We start from the raw sequence: 18,210 nt of genomic DNA, 5'->3' as shown, positions 1-18,210 counted from the left end.
TTTCTAAGCATTACAAGCTATCCTGTTTTGTGTTTGTTTACTTTTTTCCGTCAGAGTGGGGAGGTTGGTGTAGATTGGTGTTGGCAGTGGAGCCTCGGGCCAGTTCAGAGTTGAGTTAAGGTCGGTCCTGCTGCCTAATTCTGGTCCATTAACCTTTGGTGTTGCGCTTACCTCCAGCCCTAACATAGGCCTCGACCCTTACTCAACTTCAGTCCCCCCAAGCCCCTCTTAAACCGCTACTCTGACCCCCCCCCCAAATACCTTCTTCCCTGATTGAGACTTTTGAGGGTCAAAGGATCATGTCCCCCCTCTCAGACGAGATGGTCTATACAAACAGATGTTAACAGATGTTGCAGCTGTTACTGTATGATATGATTCAGTAATTCAATTACTATCGTTGTTATCTTGTCTCTTCTTTCTCTCTCTCTCTCCCGCTCTCTCTCTCTCTCTCTCTCTCTCTCTCTCTCTCTCTCTCTCTCTCTCTCTCATTCTCTCATTCTGTCATAATCATGACTAATACTTCCACCAGTGACTTGACTCATAATGGATATGCCATACAGCCAGTGGCCTTGGATAAATGTGTGAACGTTACATACATAGGACTAAATATATATATATAGCTCAACAGCTCAGTTTCCACCGTCGACTGCGGTCCGAGCAGAAACAATGGCATCCTATTATTCATCAGGCTCTAATTAGGCACGTTCTGGCTGCAGCCCTACTGGTGGTCATGTGTGGTCAGCAGGGACTATGGAACTAGTCTTTATTCTTTTAACGCAACCTCCAAAGGAAATTGAGATTTTTGCCATAACTGCAGGCAACACATATTATGGAGTGTGTTTCCATTGTAATTATGGAGTGTGGTGCTGTCTGGAGTTTGGCATGCGTTCTTTCTCAGGAAGTGTAAGGTGACTCCCTACGTACTGTATGAAACTGAATTTAAATATATCATAATTATATAATAAAGCTCATATGAATTTGGCCTGAGCACATGTTTAAGGTCAATGATCATGATGCGATAAGAGGGCAAATGTCCATAAAGGCAGAGAGCCTGAAAGAGGCTGGACAGGGGAATAGAGTTCAGCCTTGACACATTTTAGTGGCTCATCCAAACTTGACCTCTGGTCCTCTCTTTAAAACCACAATGTTTCACTGAACGGTTTCACTGACCGATTCCTCTGACACCCACACAGCTTCTATGAGCCTCAGCGTAAAATGCCAAACACAGTCACTTCTCTGTCTGTGAGCAATGAACATTTCCTCCCTGACCGGTATGCGGTTTTGTCCCTGGCAATTTACAGCAAAGCACTACATTATTTTCCTATTACATTGATGACATACTTATCTGCTAACAAGTGATGTGGTGTTTCTCAACACCGTTGCTGAAGCTCACTCGGGGAGCTAGTTCTTTTGGCTGTTACTTCTTCTTCTCTCTCTTTTCTCCTTTTTCTTTTTCTCCCCTCTTTTTTCTTTCCCTTTCTACAGACAAAAACAAAAACTATAAAAATGTGACATGTTTTAATTTGTAGTAATAGAGACATATCAACAAATCTAATCAACTTGTACGCATTACATCCAGTCCATAATGTTGGCTCACTATTTTGGGGTTCAAGTCTAAGTGAGTTTAAGTTTGAAAGGTCATAATTTCTGAGAATAGCTCTGGTGGTGTTAAGATACACCTCTTAGGCCTACTTTCTCGCTAGGGGCGATGTGAGTAAAGGACACAGGGACCACGATCACGACCTCTCATCATGTGAGATGGAGGAAGAAAGGGCACTGCGTTATGAGGTAGCCTATTCATCTCTGTTCTGTTCTGAAGTCAGTGTGGGTTATTCATTACATGGTCATTGTAAATTCAGCATCTATTTCGTGAATATGTAAGGAATGAATAAATGCATGGATTAGTCAATTCATGAATTCATTGAGATTTAAGGCATCTGTCTTTACAAACCCCAACTTTGTATATAATTATTTTCCATATGCCTGCTGCTACTGGGAAACTTTTGAGATTCCAGGAAAGCATATCTACTATACTTTTTTATGTAATGAATGTTACACTGTAAAAAATGTCCTGTTGATTTGACAGTAACTTACTGGCAGCCAGTTACTTGTAAGTTACTGTAAAAAAAAGGAACAGTATGTTACTGTACAGTATTTTATGGTATACTGTTACTATTTTTACGGTATACTATTTTACAGAATACCAATACCGTTACTGTAATATATTTAAAGTGCAAATAATTCTACTTTGGTCATTTTACAGTAACAAATACTCTTACTGTAAGGCCTTATTTGCTTATTTCCCAGAGTTCCTTGCCTTTCAAGTGAATTGTAGAGTTACCATCCTTGACTGTAATTGTTAGTAACAGATTTTTTAATTCCTTCATTTTCTGTCCTGTGGCTTTCACCAAGTGAGTTCCTAGGCGAATGTTATCATTCAAATTAAACTCTTCATGACAACACATTACATGCAGTGCCTTCAGAAAGTTTTAAAACCCCTTGACTTTTTCCACATTTTGTTGTGTTACAGCCTGAAATTAAAATGAATTAAATGTAGATTTTGTGTCACTGGCCTACACAGCACATAATTTTAGCCCATAATGTCAAAGTGGAGTTTTGTTTTTAACTTGACAAATTAATTCAAAATTAAAAACTGAAATGTCTTCAGTCAATACGTATTCAACCCCTTTGTTATAGCAAGCTTAAATAAGTTCAGGAGTAAAACTGTGCTTAACAAGTCACATAATAATAATAGTGTATTAGTATTATTACCGCTCCTCCGCTCTCTCCACTGGCTTCCAGTTGAAGCTCGCATCCGCTACAAGACCATGGTGATTGCCTACGGAGCTGTGAAGGGAACGGCACCTCCATACCTTCAGGCTCTGATCAGGCCCTACACCCAAACAAGGGCACTGCGTTCATCCACCTCTGGCCTGCTGGCCCCCCTACCTCTGAGGAAGCACAGTTCCCGCTCAGCCCAGTCAAAACTGTTCGCTGCTCTGGCACCCCAATGGTGGAACAAGCTCCCTCACGACGCCAGGACAGCGGAGTCAATCACCACCTTCCGGAGACACCTGAAACCCCACCTCTTTAAGGAATACCTAGGATAGGATAAAGTCATCCTTCTAACCACCCCCCCCTTAAAAGATTTAGATGCACTATTGTAAAGTGGTTGTTCCACTGGATATCATAAGGTGAATGCACCAATTTGTAAGTCGCTCTGGATAAGAGCGTCTGCTAAATGACTTAAATGTAATGTAATGTAATGTAGTGTTATGCGGATACTATTTAATGAAGCTGCCAGTTGAGGACTTGTGAGGCGTCTGTTTCTCAAACTAGACACTCTAATGTGCTTGTCCTCTTGCTCAGTTGTGCACCGGGGCCTCCCACTCCTCTTTCTATTCTGGTTAGAGCCAGTTTGCACTGTTCTGTGAAGGGAGTAGTACACAGCGGTGTACGAGATTTTCAGCTTCTTGGCCATTTTTCGCAAGAAATAGCCTTCCTTTCTCAGAACAAGAATAGACTGACGAGTTTCAAAAGAAAGTTCTTTGTTTCTGGCCATTTTGAGCCTGTAATCAAACCCACAAATGCTGATGCTCCATTTACTCAACTAGACTAACGCCGGACAGTTTTATTGCTTCTTTAATCAGAACAACGGTTTTAAGCTGTTCTAACATAATTGCAAAAGGGTTTTCTAATGATCAATTAGCCTTTTAAAATGATAAACTTGGATTAGCTAACACAACGTGTCATTGGAACACAGGAGTGATGGTTGCTGATAATGGGCCTTTGTACGCTTCTGTAGATATTCCATAAAAAATCTGCCGTTTCCAGCTACAATAGTCATTTACAACATTAACAATGTCTACACTGTATTGCTGATCAATTTTATGTTATTTTAATAGACAAAAAATGTGCTTTTCTTTCAAAAACAAGGACATTTCTAAGTGACCCCAAACTTTTGAACGGTAGTGTATATCCCCATGAAACTGACTGAGATAAAATAATTGGTATGCAGATTCTGCAGGGATGTTTCATGGTAAAACTTGAAGAATTGTCTTTCACGATTGAATGAGGTGGTGGTTTTGTCTTACAGTAATCTTATACTATGGTATTATATTTTGTTCTGTTATGGTCCCGTGTGGCTCAGTTGGTAGAGCATGGTGTTTACAACACCAGGGTTGTGGGTTTGATTCCCACGGGGGACCAGTAGCGGATCAAAAAATTTTTAATGAAATGTATGCATTCACTACTGTAAGTCGCTCTGGATAAGAGCGTCTGCTAAATGACTAAAATCTAAGTATAATGTAGAATAGTATCATTATGTGATCTTGCAGACATTGATTCAGCTTTGATCTGACTTTATTAAACAAGCATTATTCTCCTCAGTAGCCTGTTCTCTCCGCATAAAGTAGAGAACATACACATGATCTGCACATGTGCAGAAGCTTCAGGATATTTAGTCTGCCGGACTTGTACCAATAAACTAAAAATAAATATTGCATTTATAATAACAATTAACAAAAACGTTTTCTGTCTTGCTTCAGAGGATTTGCTTTGATTTTGTTGCCTGTATGCTTTAAGTGTGGCATTTTTATTGGAATATTCACAAATACAGTAAGTGAACTGCTACTGTGTTTTATGCAGCATTTTTACAGTGATATTCGAAAATACAACAAATATTTCCCTGACATATACATTTTTCCCACAATGCAATGTAATTTACTGTAATCTACTGTATTCAGTTTATAAGTAAGTTACTGCTGATTATACAGTAATTCACTGTGACAATTACAGGATTTGTTTTACAGTGTATTGTACTTTCAAACATCTGTGATAATAGGCTATTAAAAATATGTAGAAATCGCTCTGCCATTTTCTGGTTGCTAAAATTCTAATAGTTCACCTAATTTCAGTTTATGTGACAAAAAAAAAGCAAGTGTAAAGAAGTGTAGATAATCTTTGTACCATCTAAACCGCTGTGAAATATATTTTCCATAACCAAAATGATTGTATTTTCAGCAGTTTGTAGCTGGTGTACAAAACCGAAAGTAAAAGATTCAAAAACTAAACTTAAGAACGAAAAGTTTATAAATAGGGCACATAGAACAGATGTCTAGCTTCTTAGACTTGCTTTCAATGAGAATGACAGATCTATGACACACATTTCTGTGTGAATGTGCAGCTTTTAATACATGGTTGCAGACATAAACCCTTGCAATAACTCACACGAGACTTCACCTTTAAGACCTTTCCCTCAAGAGGCAGTAGCCCAGTCAGTCCTTTTCTATGTAGATGATGGCCCTGCCTTCAGGGGGCGAGAGAGACACTGTACAAACTCTTGGAAATCTGCTCTCCCGTCAAGTGCGGTAGAGGCGTAATCAGGAGGGAACAGGGCTAACGCGCACTGTGCCACAGAGAGCTTTGGATATTGATAAGCCTGTGACGAAGCAGCGGACAGCAAACTCCCATTGTAGGCTACGTACCACACTTGTGTTGCGCTTCATATAGAGGCGCACCGTGCGTTATAAGGAGAGAATAACCTCGTGTAGGCTACAACGCGTGGAAAAGGAAAATAAAAAGGGATTTTAATCAACTTGAAGAGTTTTGATGTCTCGAGGGATAACCTAGCATTCGCCTGTATTAATGTGTAGTATAAATAACATTTTACTAATCTAGCCTAGAATATTGTTTGTTTGTAAGCTTTGTCTGATATATACAAGTAACTTAAATTGTTTGAAGATTTTCTTTCTCATTATATTGATTATTTTTTAGGATAATGTAAGATGTTTATTTTAAAGCTATAGGCTATAACATTGGGCGTTTTAATTTCGCACCTGGACTTTTAATGACTCGACTGGTGCCTTAAAACATTTTTAAATTGTGATACCAAACTATCTGAGACTATCATCCCGACTGCAGGAGATTATTGTGTTTGGAACACACCACAAACAGTTCCTTGGGGATTTAAACACATCAATTCAAGATGGACCAAATCATCATTAAAAAAGTCGCCTTACTCCCCTAGTTCCCTGACAGTGGAATTTCGAACTGGGTGGACGTTTTGTGTGGCAAGCGAATCATTGAGTAGGCTACAATTGCTAATTCACTGGATACTTTGCTGAGACGGCAAGTGTGGGTGTCCGTCCACTCGCAAGGCAAGGAGTTCCAATTCCACAGAGCGAGCCGCTGTCCCCACGCCTAGTGCTGAGGGGAGAGACTCGTGCTGTTTCCATAAATGCTTGGTCTATCGCGGAGAATCCAGCCTGGGCAGCAAGATGAGCTCGTGGGTTTGGGTTCAGCTGCTCCCGTTGCTTGCGGCATGTCTGCGGTCGGGCAGCGCAGAGGTATGTGACAGAGTCAATTAATTAAAATATAGGCCTAATTGCCCAAAGTCCGTTGCCAAATATATGTTTTTCTGTTTAGCTAATTTGAAAGACTACGTTTATTTTCTTTGTTTAATTTCACTGTGAAGGGTAAAATTAGGCACCATTGTTGAGTATATTTGACACCAGGCCCCAATTATAGACCATTGTTGAATTTCAGGGTCATTGTATTTTAACAATGTGTGCACTTGGCCTTGTGTGCTCTCTAAACAAAAGGCACCAACTTGTTACATTCAATAATGTTTTGTACAAAACAAATGTGAACCAGGCCCCTCACCCCTCCACTTAGTGTATGCTTGTGGCGTACAACCACATGTGCACTTGTTATTATTGATTAATCAGGAAGTAGTAATTAAGCTGTGTCTTGTACGTTAAACTGCTCATCATCTGAACCACACCTTATGACAGCTCACCTCATGGCTTTAATGCTTCTATATACAATTTATTTTAAACAGTCCTAAGTTTCACTTCAGGCTGTGAGGGCCTCGTGGTGAGGACATCCGATTGGGCCCTGCTTGGCAAGGTAACCATAGAACAATTACAGCACATGGCAGACCCGTCTACAGAACCTAAACTTCTTATAGTCCAGAATCCCTAAGTGAAAATAACAATCTTTCTCCATGAACATACATTTTTTTGGTATGCTTGGGGCACATGCTCTGATGATGCGCTCATTCGTTGGGCCCCATAACGAATGCTTGTCCACATGCTCATGCTCAACATGGGCCCCTCTCCAGATGTCTAAACTCATAAACCTGTTGATAAACATCATATGAGTGGAAGGTGAAGGCCATCTAAAATCTCACCACACCCATCATGAAACATGCCTGGGAGCTAAGCAAGGCCAAATGTGTATTGATGTGTATGTGCATGTGTGTGTGAGTGTGTCCACAGGATATTTGACAGGCTAGCAATAGGATGAGCCCTTGTCACAGCAACACAACTATAAATCATTGTAATTATGCTATGGCTGACCATTGTCTTGAATCATGGTGTTGAGGGCCTTAATACACATGATGACAGTTAAAAAGAATAGGAAAAAGACGTTAAACTCAAGGAGAGAGGGGTCTCGTCTTGACTGCTGGAGTCGATTCTATGTACTTTGTATCGTAGCATACACAGCAAGCATCCTAAAAGTTCCTTCCCCAGGATACGTCCTGCATATGACACACATGTTAAGTGCATGGTGAATTATATCATGGTGAGTCCTGTCCCCTTATGGTTTCTATCTTTAAGAGAGGAGATATTATTCAAGTTTGAGGGTCTCATTTTGATAGACTTGAGAAGAGGCCAAAGTGGCCCTAACTTTAATATAATACTAATATAGACAGAGTGTACAAAACAGTAAGGACCCCTGCTCTTTCCATTACATAGACTGACCAGGTGAATCCAGGTGAAAGCTATAATCTCTTGTTGATGTCACTTGTTAAATTGATTTCAATCAGTGTAGATGAAGGGGAGGAAACAGGTTAAAGAAGGATTTTTAAGCCTTGAGACAATTGCAACCTGGATTGTGTATATGTTCCATTCAGAGGGTGAACGGGCAATACTAAATATTTAAGGGCCTTTGAACGGGGTATGTTTGTAGGCATTGGTTTGTTTCAAGAACTGCAATGCTTCTGGGTTTTTCACAAGTTTGTGTATCAAGAATGGTCAACCACCCAAGGACATGCAGCCAACTTGACACAACTGTGGGAAGCATTGGAGTCAACATGGGCCAGCATCCCTGTGCAACGCTTTCGACACCTTGTAGAGTCCTTGCCCCGACGAATTGAGGCTGTTCTGGGTCAAAAGGGGGGGGGGGTGCAACTCAATGTTAGGAAGGTGTTCTTAATGTTTTGTACACAAAGTTTTTATATGCCATTTAGCAGACACTTTTGTCCAAAACAACTTACAGTCATGCATTTTACTTACTAGTGGTCCCAAGAATTTAACCGACTATCCTGGCATTGCAAGCACTATACTCTACCAACTGAGCTACATCGGGCCATCTTTGGGAAATTCACAGGATTAGGCAGTAGCGGCTGTGGGAAGAGACTGTAGTGAAACAAAGCTCTGACTATGTGGGTCATAACAACATACACACACAGTCTTCAGTTATGGGAAATGAATGTGTAAACAGGGCGAAATGCGGCGCACCCCTGCTTTGCTGGGTTTCCTTGAATGCCATTCAGTTGCTTTCATGCTATCAGATCTATGACTTCCTTTTTATTTATTTTTATTTATTCAACCTTTATTTAGCTAGGCAAGTCAGTCCTCTAATGTGTCTTTTTCCCAGAACTGCCAGTGGTGTGTGTTGTCCACCACATTTGTCATGTCAAAGACTTGGCTTTTGGAGGCAGCCTTGGAGGGATGCAAATAAACGTCCCAAATCATACGAATTGCCCTGAGGACAGGTTGTTGGAGGTGGCAGTAAGGATGGGTTAGAAAATATTGTTAAGTATAGTTGAACTAGTTCTCTGTCATCTGTACATCCTCCCATCCAGTGATGTATTGGTGTACATGCCTGTAGCTAGTGATCATATGAGGTGTCTTTGAGGTATACCATCAGGGAATTCCCTCAATCAACTATATCCCACAGAATGGAGTCTAGCTGTATAATGTAATGTCTGAATGTGTTTGTGTGTGTTCCTATAAACGTATGCATAAACCATGTGCTCATAGGCATGGTTTAAGGGATTGCATGTGAGAATGTGCACATGTTCAGCCGTATGTGCATGTGTGTGTGTGTGCGTACCCGCATGCCGGCAGGCAGCAAAACTAGACCCATAATCATGTATCCTTATTCCTCACCTCTCTACTCCTATAGCCTGTACCTGGCATTCCTCAGCTCAACCCACTTCCCATTAAACATCACTAGGGCAATGTATTCCCTGCTAAGTGCACTATGTATGAAATACGGTGCCTGTTGAGATGCAGCCTGGGTCTGTCTCTGTTTCCATCTCTATTCAGAGCGATGGAGATCTACTGTGTGATGGCTCTAAAACAAGTGCCTGTCTCAGTCTGTGTAATCAGAAGAATGACGATAGATTTTAGAAGACACTGACTGTTCCAGAACTTCCAGATGTGACTCAGTCAGATGCAGATTTGTTTGCGTGTGTGTGATTTAGAGTTCACCAATTAGGACCAGAGTAACTCCTGGATTCCTACAGTGTTATAGGGTGAAGGTTATGATTTTCTGTTTATGTCAGTTGCAGGGGGTGAAGTGTTTATTTAATTTTTCCCGCTCAGACACAAATCACCATGACAGCGGCCACTCTATGAACAAAGGCCCAGACCATAATGCGCAGCCAGCACAATTAGGGTGCGTCCCAAATGACATTGCTCTGGTCAAAAGTAGTGCACTAAATAGGGAATAGGGTGCCATTGGAGCCTCAGCCTTAGACTGGGGCCAAGGAGAGGAAATAACTGGGATGGCTCCTCAGGGGCATCACTACACAAATAGAGATGTTAATTTAACTCATGGCATTTTCCTTTTGTATGACTGGACTTTCTTCAGTGCCCAACAACAATGGGGAAAAGTACATTGTGTACATTAATAGTGTGTGAATGCCGTTCACGCATGGCTTCTTCCTCCTCAAAGCGCTCCCCAAAGGGCTTAGTTCTATTCTCACAAGAAACTGAATGGATGAATGTAACGGGCAGAGGTGGTTCGACTTGTGTTAGCTCCCGGTATGAATGCCTAGGCATTAGCTCAGAAAGCTAACCCAGTCTTGTGGTGTGCATGAGACCCGGGATTCAGACCCAATAGGTCAAACAGTGGTAGACCCAGCTAGCAAGAGTTAATATCTCCATAGATGCAACTTCTTCTCCTTTATTCATCCATCCTTCCATTATTCCCCCAATGTCCATCTCTCTGTTCTGATCCACTTCTCCTCCTCCTCCTCCTCCTCCTCTCAATCACTCCATCCCCCACTACTTCCTGAACCCTTCCTGACTCCTGTGACCCCTAAGTATTAGCAGATGAGGTGACACAAGGCCAATAGTCATTCACCCCCTCTTAGTGGCCATTGTGAATCCAAGCAGCCATTTCCTTCATCCTCTTGTTTCATTAATGATTAGGGGGGTAAGTCAGGTAACCCCCTAACCCTAACCCACACCTACCTACATGCAGTGGTGGAAAAAGTACCAAATTGTCATACTTGAGTAAAAGTAAAGATACCTTAATAGAAAATGACTCAAGTAAAAGTGAAAGTCACCCAGTAAAAGTCTAAAAGTATTTGGTTTTAAATGTACTTAAGTATCAAAAGTAAAAGTATAATTAATTTCAAATTCCTTATATTAAGCAAAGCAGACGGCACAATTTTCTTGTTTTTAAAATGCATGGATAGCCAGGGGCACACCAACACTCAGACATCATTTACAAACAAAGCTTTTGTGTTTAGTGAGTCTGCCAGATCAGAGGCAGTAGGGATGACCAGGGATGTTCTGTTGATAAGTGTGTGAATTGGACCGTTTTCCTGTCCTTCTTAGCGTTCAAAATGTAACCAGTACTTTTGGGTGTCAAGGAAAATGTATGGAGTAAAAAGCACATTATTTTCTTTAGGAATGTAGTGAACTAAAACATTTCAGAAATAGTAAAGTAAAGTACAGATACCCCCCAAAACTACTTAAGTAGTACTTTAAAATATTTGTACTTAAGTACTTAAGTACTTTACACCACTGCCTACATGTACCACTGCTGTTGTCTCTTTGCTTCCATATCTACACAGAATAAATGGGGAAGCTGAGAAAATATTTGATTTGGGAGAATCTAGTTTTACTCCTGTCTCATCTCTTTCTCTCAGGGGGATCCTCTCCCTCCAGGTTTGGTGGAGCTGGTTAGGAGCAACCCTATCTCTTCCATAGAGGACCTGCAGCTGCTGCTGCTCAGTACCTCCGTAGGTAAATATCTCCAACGTTGTACTATGCTGATACTCATCAACATGCATATGCATTTTAGCAGAATCTGTTTACAAAGAAACCTACTGTCATAGGTGCATATATGTTTACGTCCCTGGGATTTGTTTATGTCCCTGGGATTCAAACCCACATCCTGGCTTCCGAAGCCTAATGCTCTATCAACTGAGCCGTACAGGACCACAAGCCAGCCAGACACACTGGTCACGCCAAGTGATGGAAGCTCTCTCAGACTAACTAACCTGACCAACAGAGACCAAGGGAAAGATAGTGAAAACTGTTGTCACATGATGCCCAGATTTCATTCCCAACAGGGACAGGCCAACATCACACACAGTAAATACTATAAACAGAATCTCACAGACTGACTAACAGACAAACCGTCAAACCCACAGTGACACAGAGGGCAGAAAGACTTCTTAAATAGATACACATATTACCCAGATTTTATTCCCATCATTGAATAGCGAACATCACATACAGTAAACACTATATACAAACTCAACGAGATAAGAGAAACAAAGAGGGAACTATTCAGTGTCTCAAGATACAAAAACATACAAACATGAGGTCATGACAGAAATAAATTCCCACACAAACAGACATCTATTAAGGGGAAGCTAAACTTATAAACAATGCCTCAAACTCTCGCATAAACACACACATGCACCGTACACAGATAAACACACAGACGCACACACACACACACACACACACACACACACACACACACACACACACACACACACACACACACACACACACACACACACACACACACACACACACACACACACACACACACACACACAGTAAAAGTCATAACCCCCTAAAACATTTTTTAAATAATAAACAATTGAAGCAACAAGCTGATTAGATCTGTAAAGTAATATTGGATTGGATTGTTTTTTCTCAGATGAGGATTTCTCAGATGATTTTTTGCCGAGTGGACAACACTCCAACAACACTAGCAACCGACTGCCAAGGAGTCTGGGTGAGTTTTCACCTTCCTCATAGTCTCTGACACTAGGCTATAATTCCACATATTTCCGTCACTCATGTTGACTTGGGTGGTTTTGGACAGCTGTATCTAATCCAAAATGAGTTGTGTAATGCATGTTGTGGTAAAGAAACATCTAAAGTATGTCACCATATTGTGATTCGTTAGTTATTTGCTGAACAAACACCTTATGGCTTGCAACTCCAAGTTACACTCCAGCACGTATGGAGACTCATGCGTACACTGTTTCAATAGCATGTGATTTCTTTAAACAGCATAAGTACTATACCTTCAGTAGAATTAGTGTAAACAAAATGTTTTATACATTTTGAGGCCTATGTGCTGGCTGTTTTGTATGCACTGAGCAGTGTAGAGGGTATGCTTTTAACATTATGCCTGAGGCTCCAGCACATTTACAATTATGTGTCTGATTTGCTGATTAATGTACACTGACCCATCTTATGAAACCTGTAAGTAATATATGAGTTTTTAAATGGTCCGTTTGTCCCCGTCTGTCCGTCTGTCTGTCTTTGTTGTCTCAGACGCCCAGCCGGCTCAGCAGGCACTATGTAAGGTGAGGACAGAGGTGATGGAGGTGACCCGTGCCATGTTGGACCGCAGCAACGCAAACTTCATGTTGTGGCCTCCCTGTGTGGAGGTACAGCGATGCTCCGGCTGCTGCAACACCAAGAGCCTGCAGTGTGTCCCCGTGCTGACCCACACCAGGCACCTACAGGTACATATACACCACCCCCCATCTCAACACCTGTCCTCTACCCTGAAACCCAGGTTGTTTCTGTAAAAGATAATGTTCTCAGCTGACTTAGGCCTACCTGGTCAAATAAAGGGTTAGTCCTAAAAAATAAAAAAGCGATTTAGTCATTTTGAATCTCCCTCCTCCTCTTCCTCCTCCTCCGCCTCCTCCTCACTAGGTGATGAAGATCCAGTACGTGGACAAGCGGCCCAACTACTCCAAGGCAGTCGTCTCGGTCCACGACCACGTGGAGTGTCGCTGCCAGCCCGCCCCTCGTCCCCCGGCCGCCCCCAAGAAGAAGTCCACACCCCGCAGACAGCAGAAAGACAACAAAGGAGAGGGCCGTCCAGCCAAGGCCAGATCCAAGGAGGAGCTGCACCGCAGAGATGAGCTGAAGCACAACCAGAGGATCCAGCTGGAAGACCTGCTGGACCAGCACTGGAACCCCAAGGACACCTCCTCAGACGCAGGGGAGAGGAAAGGGGGCTATGGGCTGGACCATGACAAGATGGATGCTCAGTGGGTGCTTAACTCTACCAGACAGCTGGGGGCTAATGAGTGGACCGAACGTCGACATCACGATGACATGGAGGAGGGGCGAGACAGTAGTAGTGTCAACGGCACTACAACCGCAATGGACATCGACATGGCACAGCTTGACCACGAGAAGAGAGACAGGGTCGAGACACGAGGGGACTCGCTATTTAACATTACTGAGGGAAATGTCAGTAGGGGAGATAGGCAGCAGGGTAGTCTGAGCCTCAGTGAAGAGGAGGGAGACCAGGAGACACAGAGACAACCCACGCAAACACAGAGTCCCTCGCGACGCACCAACACATCAAAGCAACAGCGACATGGGACCAACTCCTCCTCAGAGGAAACCAAAAGCAGAGAGGGAGCCAATCAAAGAACGGAACAGCGATTCCATCCTACGGAGGAAACCAATCAGAGGCCCGAGAGCAGGTTCCCTCCCCTTGAGGAAGCTGATCAAAGACGTAAAGACAATGAGACCCCTGATTCAGAGAGGAGCCTCCAGCACGCTCTCCAACTGGAACAGGAGAAGCTGGAGGAGGAGAGGAAGGAGCTGTTGTTACTCCACAGGAGGCTGGACGATGAGAAGGAGCTCCTGAGACGCGAGCAACAGAAACAACAGCAAGAAGAAGAGGAGCAGCAGTACCATCGGCCTAATCATAAACATCAAACTCAAACCACCACACAAAGAACAGGTAGATAGAGAACATTGTGAGCTAGCAAGTGTGTGTGGTGTGTGTCTGTGTGGCTGTGTCTGTGTGTGTATGTGTTTTGGATTTATGTTTCTCAGTTTCATGTGTATTCCAAACTGTTAATTAAATCATCTGAATCTGATATTCTCCTATTCTCCCAGACACAGTGTCGCCCACTTCGACGCGAGCGCCCTCAGTCCTGGCTGGTCCCCGGCCACCTGCTCGGCCCGGCCCACCTAGGAAGAGAATGAGGAAGAACAACCGCAAGCGCATCAGCAAGGCTGCAATGAGAGCAATGCTAATGTAGAACCTACAATCTCTCTGAAGGTAAGAGATAGAACAGATAGAAATGGTTTCCTAACACAAATACTTTCCAAACCCATTCAAATACTTTCCAAGTACTTTCAAATACCAACACTTTCAAATACTTTTTTAGGCAAGGTATTTGCAAACAGTTTTCAAATACTTTCCTAACCCTTTCACATACTTTCCACAGAAAAGTGTATATTCATATACAAAAACTATATTCTAGACGAGCCTGGTCTAGATTACAACCATTTTAACAATTTTTCTGTTTCTCCTTCTCATCCAGGGAGTGATGCTCTCTGTGTTTGTTGTGGACAATCCAGTGGCGACACCGAGCAGTTCATTCCTTTCTTATGAGTTAATATTCGAGTGTCAGTAACCAGCTCGTCCTGTGACCGTGAGGTATTCCCTAATAGTACTAATGATTGTCTGGTGAACCCAAAACAACCCTTGGACGGAAAGAAATATGGGACAAGAAGAATGGGATGTAAATACATACGAGGTTGAGGTGATCCATCAACATATCTCTGATCCATCAAAAGATGATCTCCTATTAACAACAAGATGTTCCCCCAGTCGGATCAAGAACATTGGAACGTCGGAACAGAACATTCAAACAACATTAGAACGTTGAAACAGATCATTGGAACAACATTAGAACTTTGGGAGATATCATTGGAACACGGGAAGAACGTTGGAACGTTCACAAGGATGTTGGACTGTCGTTGGACTCAGTGCTATTGGACCTCCCTCGTGACTTTTGAACAGCATAGTAAACCACTCCAGTCAGTAGAGATCAAGTCGGTTAAAAACTCTTCATATTCTCATCCAAGGCATGGTTTATTATCCCAAGAAGTGGACTGATCATGCTTGTCAAGAAGATCAAAGAGAGAGAGCATTTTTATGTCAGTCCAAATCTCCCGTTTCCCTATGAGCACAATACGTTGAAAATACGTGTTTTTCGTTGAAAATACTTTTAAAAAATACATATTTCCAAAATGTTGCTTACTGGGTTCTGACATGGAAGAAGACATTTTATTTTTCGGACTAGAAAGGTACAATGATAGAGGACCGGGAAAATACCATGGCAAGCAGATATTGCAGGGACAATGGGAAAGAAATGATGACATTTATATGAGCTAGGACTGTTGGAATGACTGGTAGTCTTGACTGATGTGAGCAGTATCCCTACATTGTGCTTAGGCTGCTCTATATGTTCTAGTCTATTCCTGCACTAAGGAAGGTCAATAGAACTACACAGCAAACATATTACATGTCTCAATAGTTACACAATGTAGAATCTCGTTTTCTATAAACATATTTAATTGTATTTAATTTGATCTAAAACACTGGAATTCCATCAACAACAATGCACAGGTTTGCATTCTCATGTTCAGCTGAGGCTTCTGCACTTCTTTCGGAGAATGGGATTAAAACAAGATGCAAGGTGCTAAACGGGGTTGCATTACACCTTTAAGTCTGTCTTTAACATTATTTATTCCTTATATCACATAGGTCTCCTGTGTTCATTTTCAGTAGGATTACTGCATATGAAGCATTTTGGGGGTTGAATATCGATCCCTTTTCCGGTCTCAATATAATTTGAGCTGTCAGCCTTTGTGCGCACAGACCATAGCCTAGATTCAATCAGATTAAGCGTTATGTTTTGGCGGTGTCAGAGGAGGAACTGCATTGGAGCCGTCAAATTGGCTCGAAGTTCAGAACAAGAAAGTGTAGGCTATATATAAATAATTACGCTCAAATTAAAAACCGATGAATCAAATGATAGGATTTTCATCATCCTAATGGAGGTGTAGATTTCATCTCACATTCCAGTGTTCCAACTTGTTAACAAGGCTGCATAGGATTTCTGTTAATGAGACTCAGCCAATGGCAATGTCCGCTTTAGGGATTAACGCCGGGAGCCACTTACGGATTTGACAGCTCTAACTCAGTTCCACCTCTGACACCGCCAAAACAACCGCTATGGGAATGTTGGCTAAAGGGGACGCGGATCTGATTGAATTGAGCCCAATGTAACTACAAAGAAAAGCTTTGAAAAAGGGAAAAGGTGTTGCCTGCCATTCACTGTCTGTATGATAGACAGGTGATGGTAATGACTTTGTGTTGTTGTATAACTTTGTGTGTCAGTGTGGTTGTGCGTGTGTATGTGCGTGTCTGTGCTCGAGCGTGTGTACAATATGCGTGTGTATGCCCATGTGAGTGTTAGAGTATATGTAAGTATGGGAACAGAATCATATTTATGTGTTTGATCACTAACACTCATGAATCCATAAATCAGATAGTCCCTTATTCTAAACGCTCACGGCTAACCAGTCCTTGTCTGCATAGGGAACAGTAGAGCATCAGACCTTCTGTATCCTGAGGCTGTGTGTTGCTTTATTTAATACAGATAGACACAGAAAGGGTACTGGAATGAGGCGCCATTGTCATTTTTAACACAGACAATTATGCACTATCAAATACAGAAATTGGGGCTTCTCTCTCTCTCTCAGTTTGTGACAGCACACACAAACACGCCGCAGACTGAGACTGCAGTATTGTGACCCAGCTAAAGCAAGGATTGTGGAGAAATCATACAGTGTGACTGTGGGCCAGTAATCCTAGTTATAACACCCCTGCTGTATTCAAGCCTTTGCTACAAAATGTTGACATTTAATCTTGATTTACAGTAAGTTGTCCTAAAAAAAGGGTTCAAGCATTGCTTTGTAATATCCTATGGATTTTACAAGGCCATTTAGTAAAACTATTTGGTGTATAATCTAACACTACAATTTGAAGAGAAGAAGTGCCCTGATAAAAGTGTCAGATATTAAAAGCAGCATGGGCCAGATGTGTCAAGCAAAGAAGCTCAGTGCTTGTGTGTGGGCCACTGCTGGTCACCTGTCAGGTAAAGTGTTCTCACTTCAGATAGCCTAACTACCAGCCAAACTTATTTTAAATATTGAAAATGTGGCATATGTCATAATGCCTTCTTTCAACTGTAATTAGTTATTGTCTGTTTTGTTATGAGTTATCAAAAAATGAATGTTGTGATAATGGCCACTTAATTCTATTTTGATATGATTATAAAAAACATATGTGAGAAAGTGTACTTGTGCTGTGATCTGTTGTCCTGCTTTTTGTGTTGTGAAGTAAGAGAAGCTACCCACTGGGCACAGACGTCAGTTCAACGTCTAGTTTTGATTTACATTTGGTTGAGTTGTCAACTAAGGTGAATTCAAGTTTTAATGTCACGTGCACAAGTACAGTGAAATGCCTTTCTTGCTAGCTCCAAACCCCAAAATCTATCTCAATAGCTAGGTTTCCATCCAATTGGCGGCAGATTTTCATTCAGTTTTAATGTACTGAATAAACATCTAAAGTTCATTGTGTTTCCATCACATTTCAACTCTCCTGATAGTTGTCACAAAGACTGTTGTGTTAAATAGCAAATGTGCCTACTCGGGTCTTGGCACGTGCACTCTAGCCAACAGCTCGTAGATACAGTGCGGGTAGGCTGTGAGGTCAGTGTTGCCAACTCCTCAGTAAGGAAAGTAGCTATTGGCTGTCCTAAAAGTCGCTAAATGTTGTCATCACCTAATTTGCATAATTGGCCATGTGCATGTAATTGTGATGGAC

General features: G+C 41.9%; 1 protein-coding gene and 1 non-coding gene across 2 annotated transcripts; both read left to right on the top strand.

The window, feature by feature from the left end:
- Window positions 1-4,133: 4,133 nt before the first annotated feature.
- On the top strand, window positions 4,134-4,209 carry trnav-uac (transfer RNA valine (anticodon UAC)). The gene has a single exon. It is a non-coding gene; the product is annotated as a tRNA-Val (tRNA).
- A 1,143-nt stretch (window positions 4,210-5,352) lies between these two features.
- LOC106600896 (trichohyalin) lies at window positions 5,353-17,683 on the top strand. Its single transcript, XM_014192654.2, has 7 exons — window positions 5,353-6,347; window positions 11,174-11,270; window positions 12,202-12,279; window positions 12,828-13,021; window positions 13,218-14,265; window positions 14,424-14,589; window positions 14,855-17,683. Exons 1-6 carry the CDS (start codon window positions 6,279-6,281, stop codon window positions 14,567-14,569), a joined length of 1,632 nt encoding a protein of 543 aa, XP_014048129.2. The 5' UTR covers window positions 5,353-6,278; the 3' UTR covers window positions 14,570-14,589; window positions 14,855-17,683.
- The last annotated feature ends 527 nt before the right edge of the window (window positions 17,684-18,210 follow it).

This window comes from Salmo salar, chromosome ssa03 (genome assembly GCF_905237065.1).
Source record: "Salmo salar chromosome ssa03, Ssal_v3.1, whole genome shotgun sequence".
NCBI lineage: Eukaryota > Metazoa > Chordata > Actinopteri > Salmoniformes > Salmonidae > Salmo > Salmo salar.
This window is presented reverse-complemented; position numbering and strand designations above follow the sequence as displayed.

Bases quoted from the DNA above. Each gene is read 5' to 3' on its own strand.
- LOC106600896 (XM_014192654.2), top strand. From the start codon at position 6,279: ATGAGCTCGTGGGTTTGGGTTCAGCTGCTCCCGTTGCTTGCGGCATGT. The intron at 6,348-11,173 runs GTATGTGACAGA...TCTTTCTCTCAG, and splicing joins TGCGGTCGGGCAGCGCAGAG to GGGGATCCTCTCCCTCCAGG. The intron at 11,271-12,201 runs GTAAATATCTCC...GTTTTTTCTCAG, and splicing joins GCTGCTCAGTACCTCCGTAG to ATGAGGATTTCTCAGATGAT.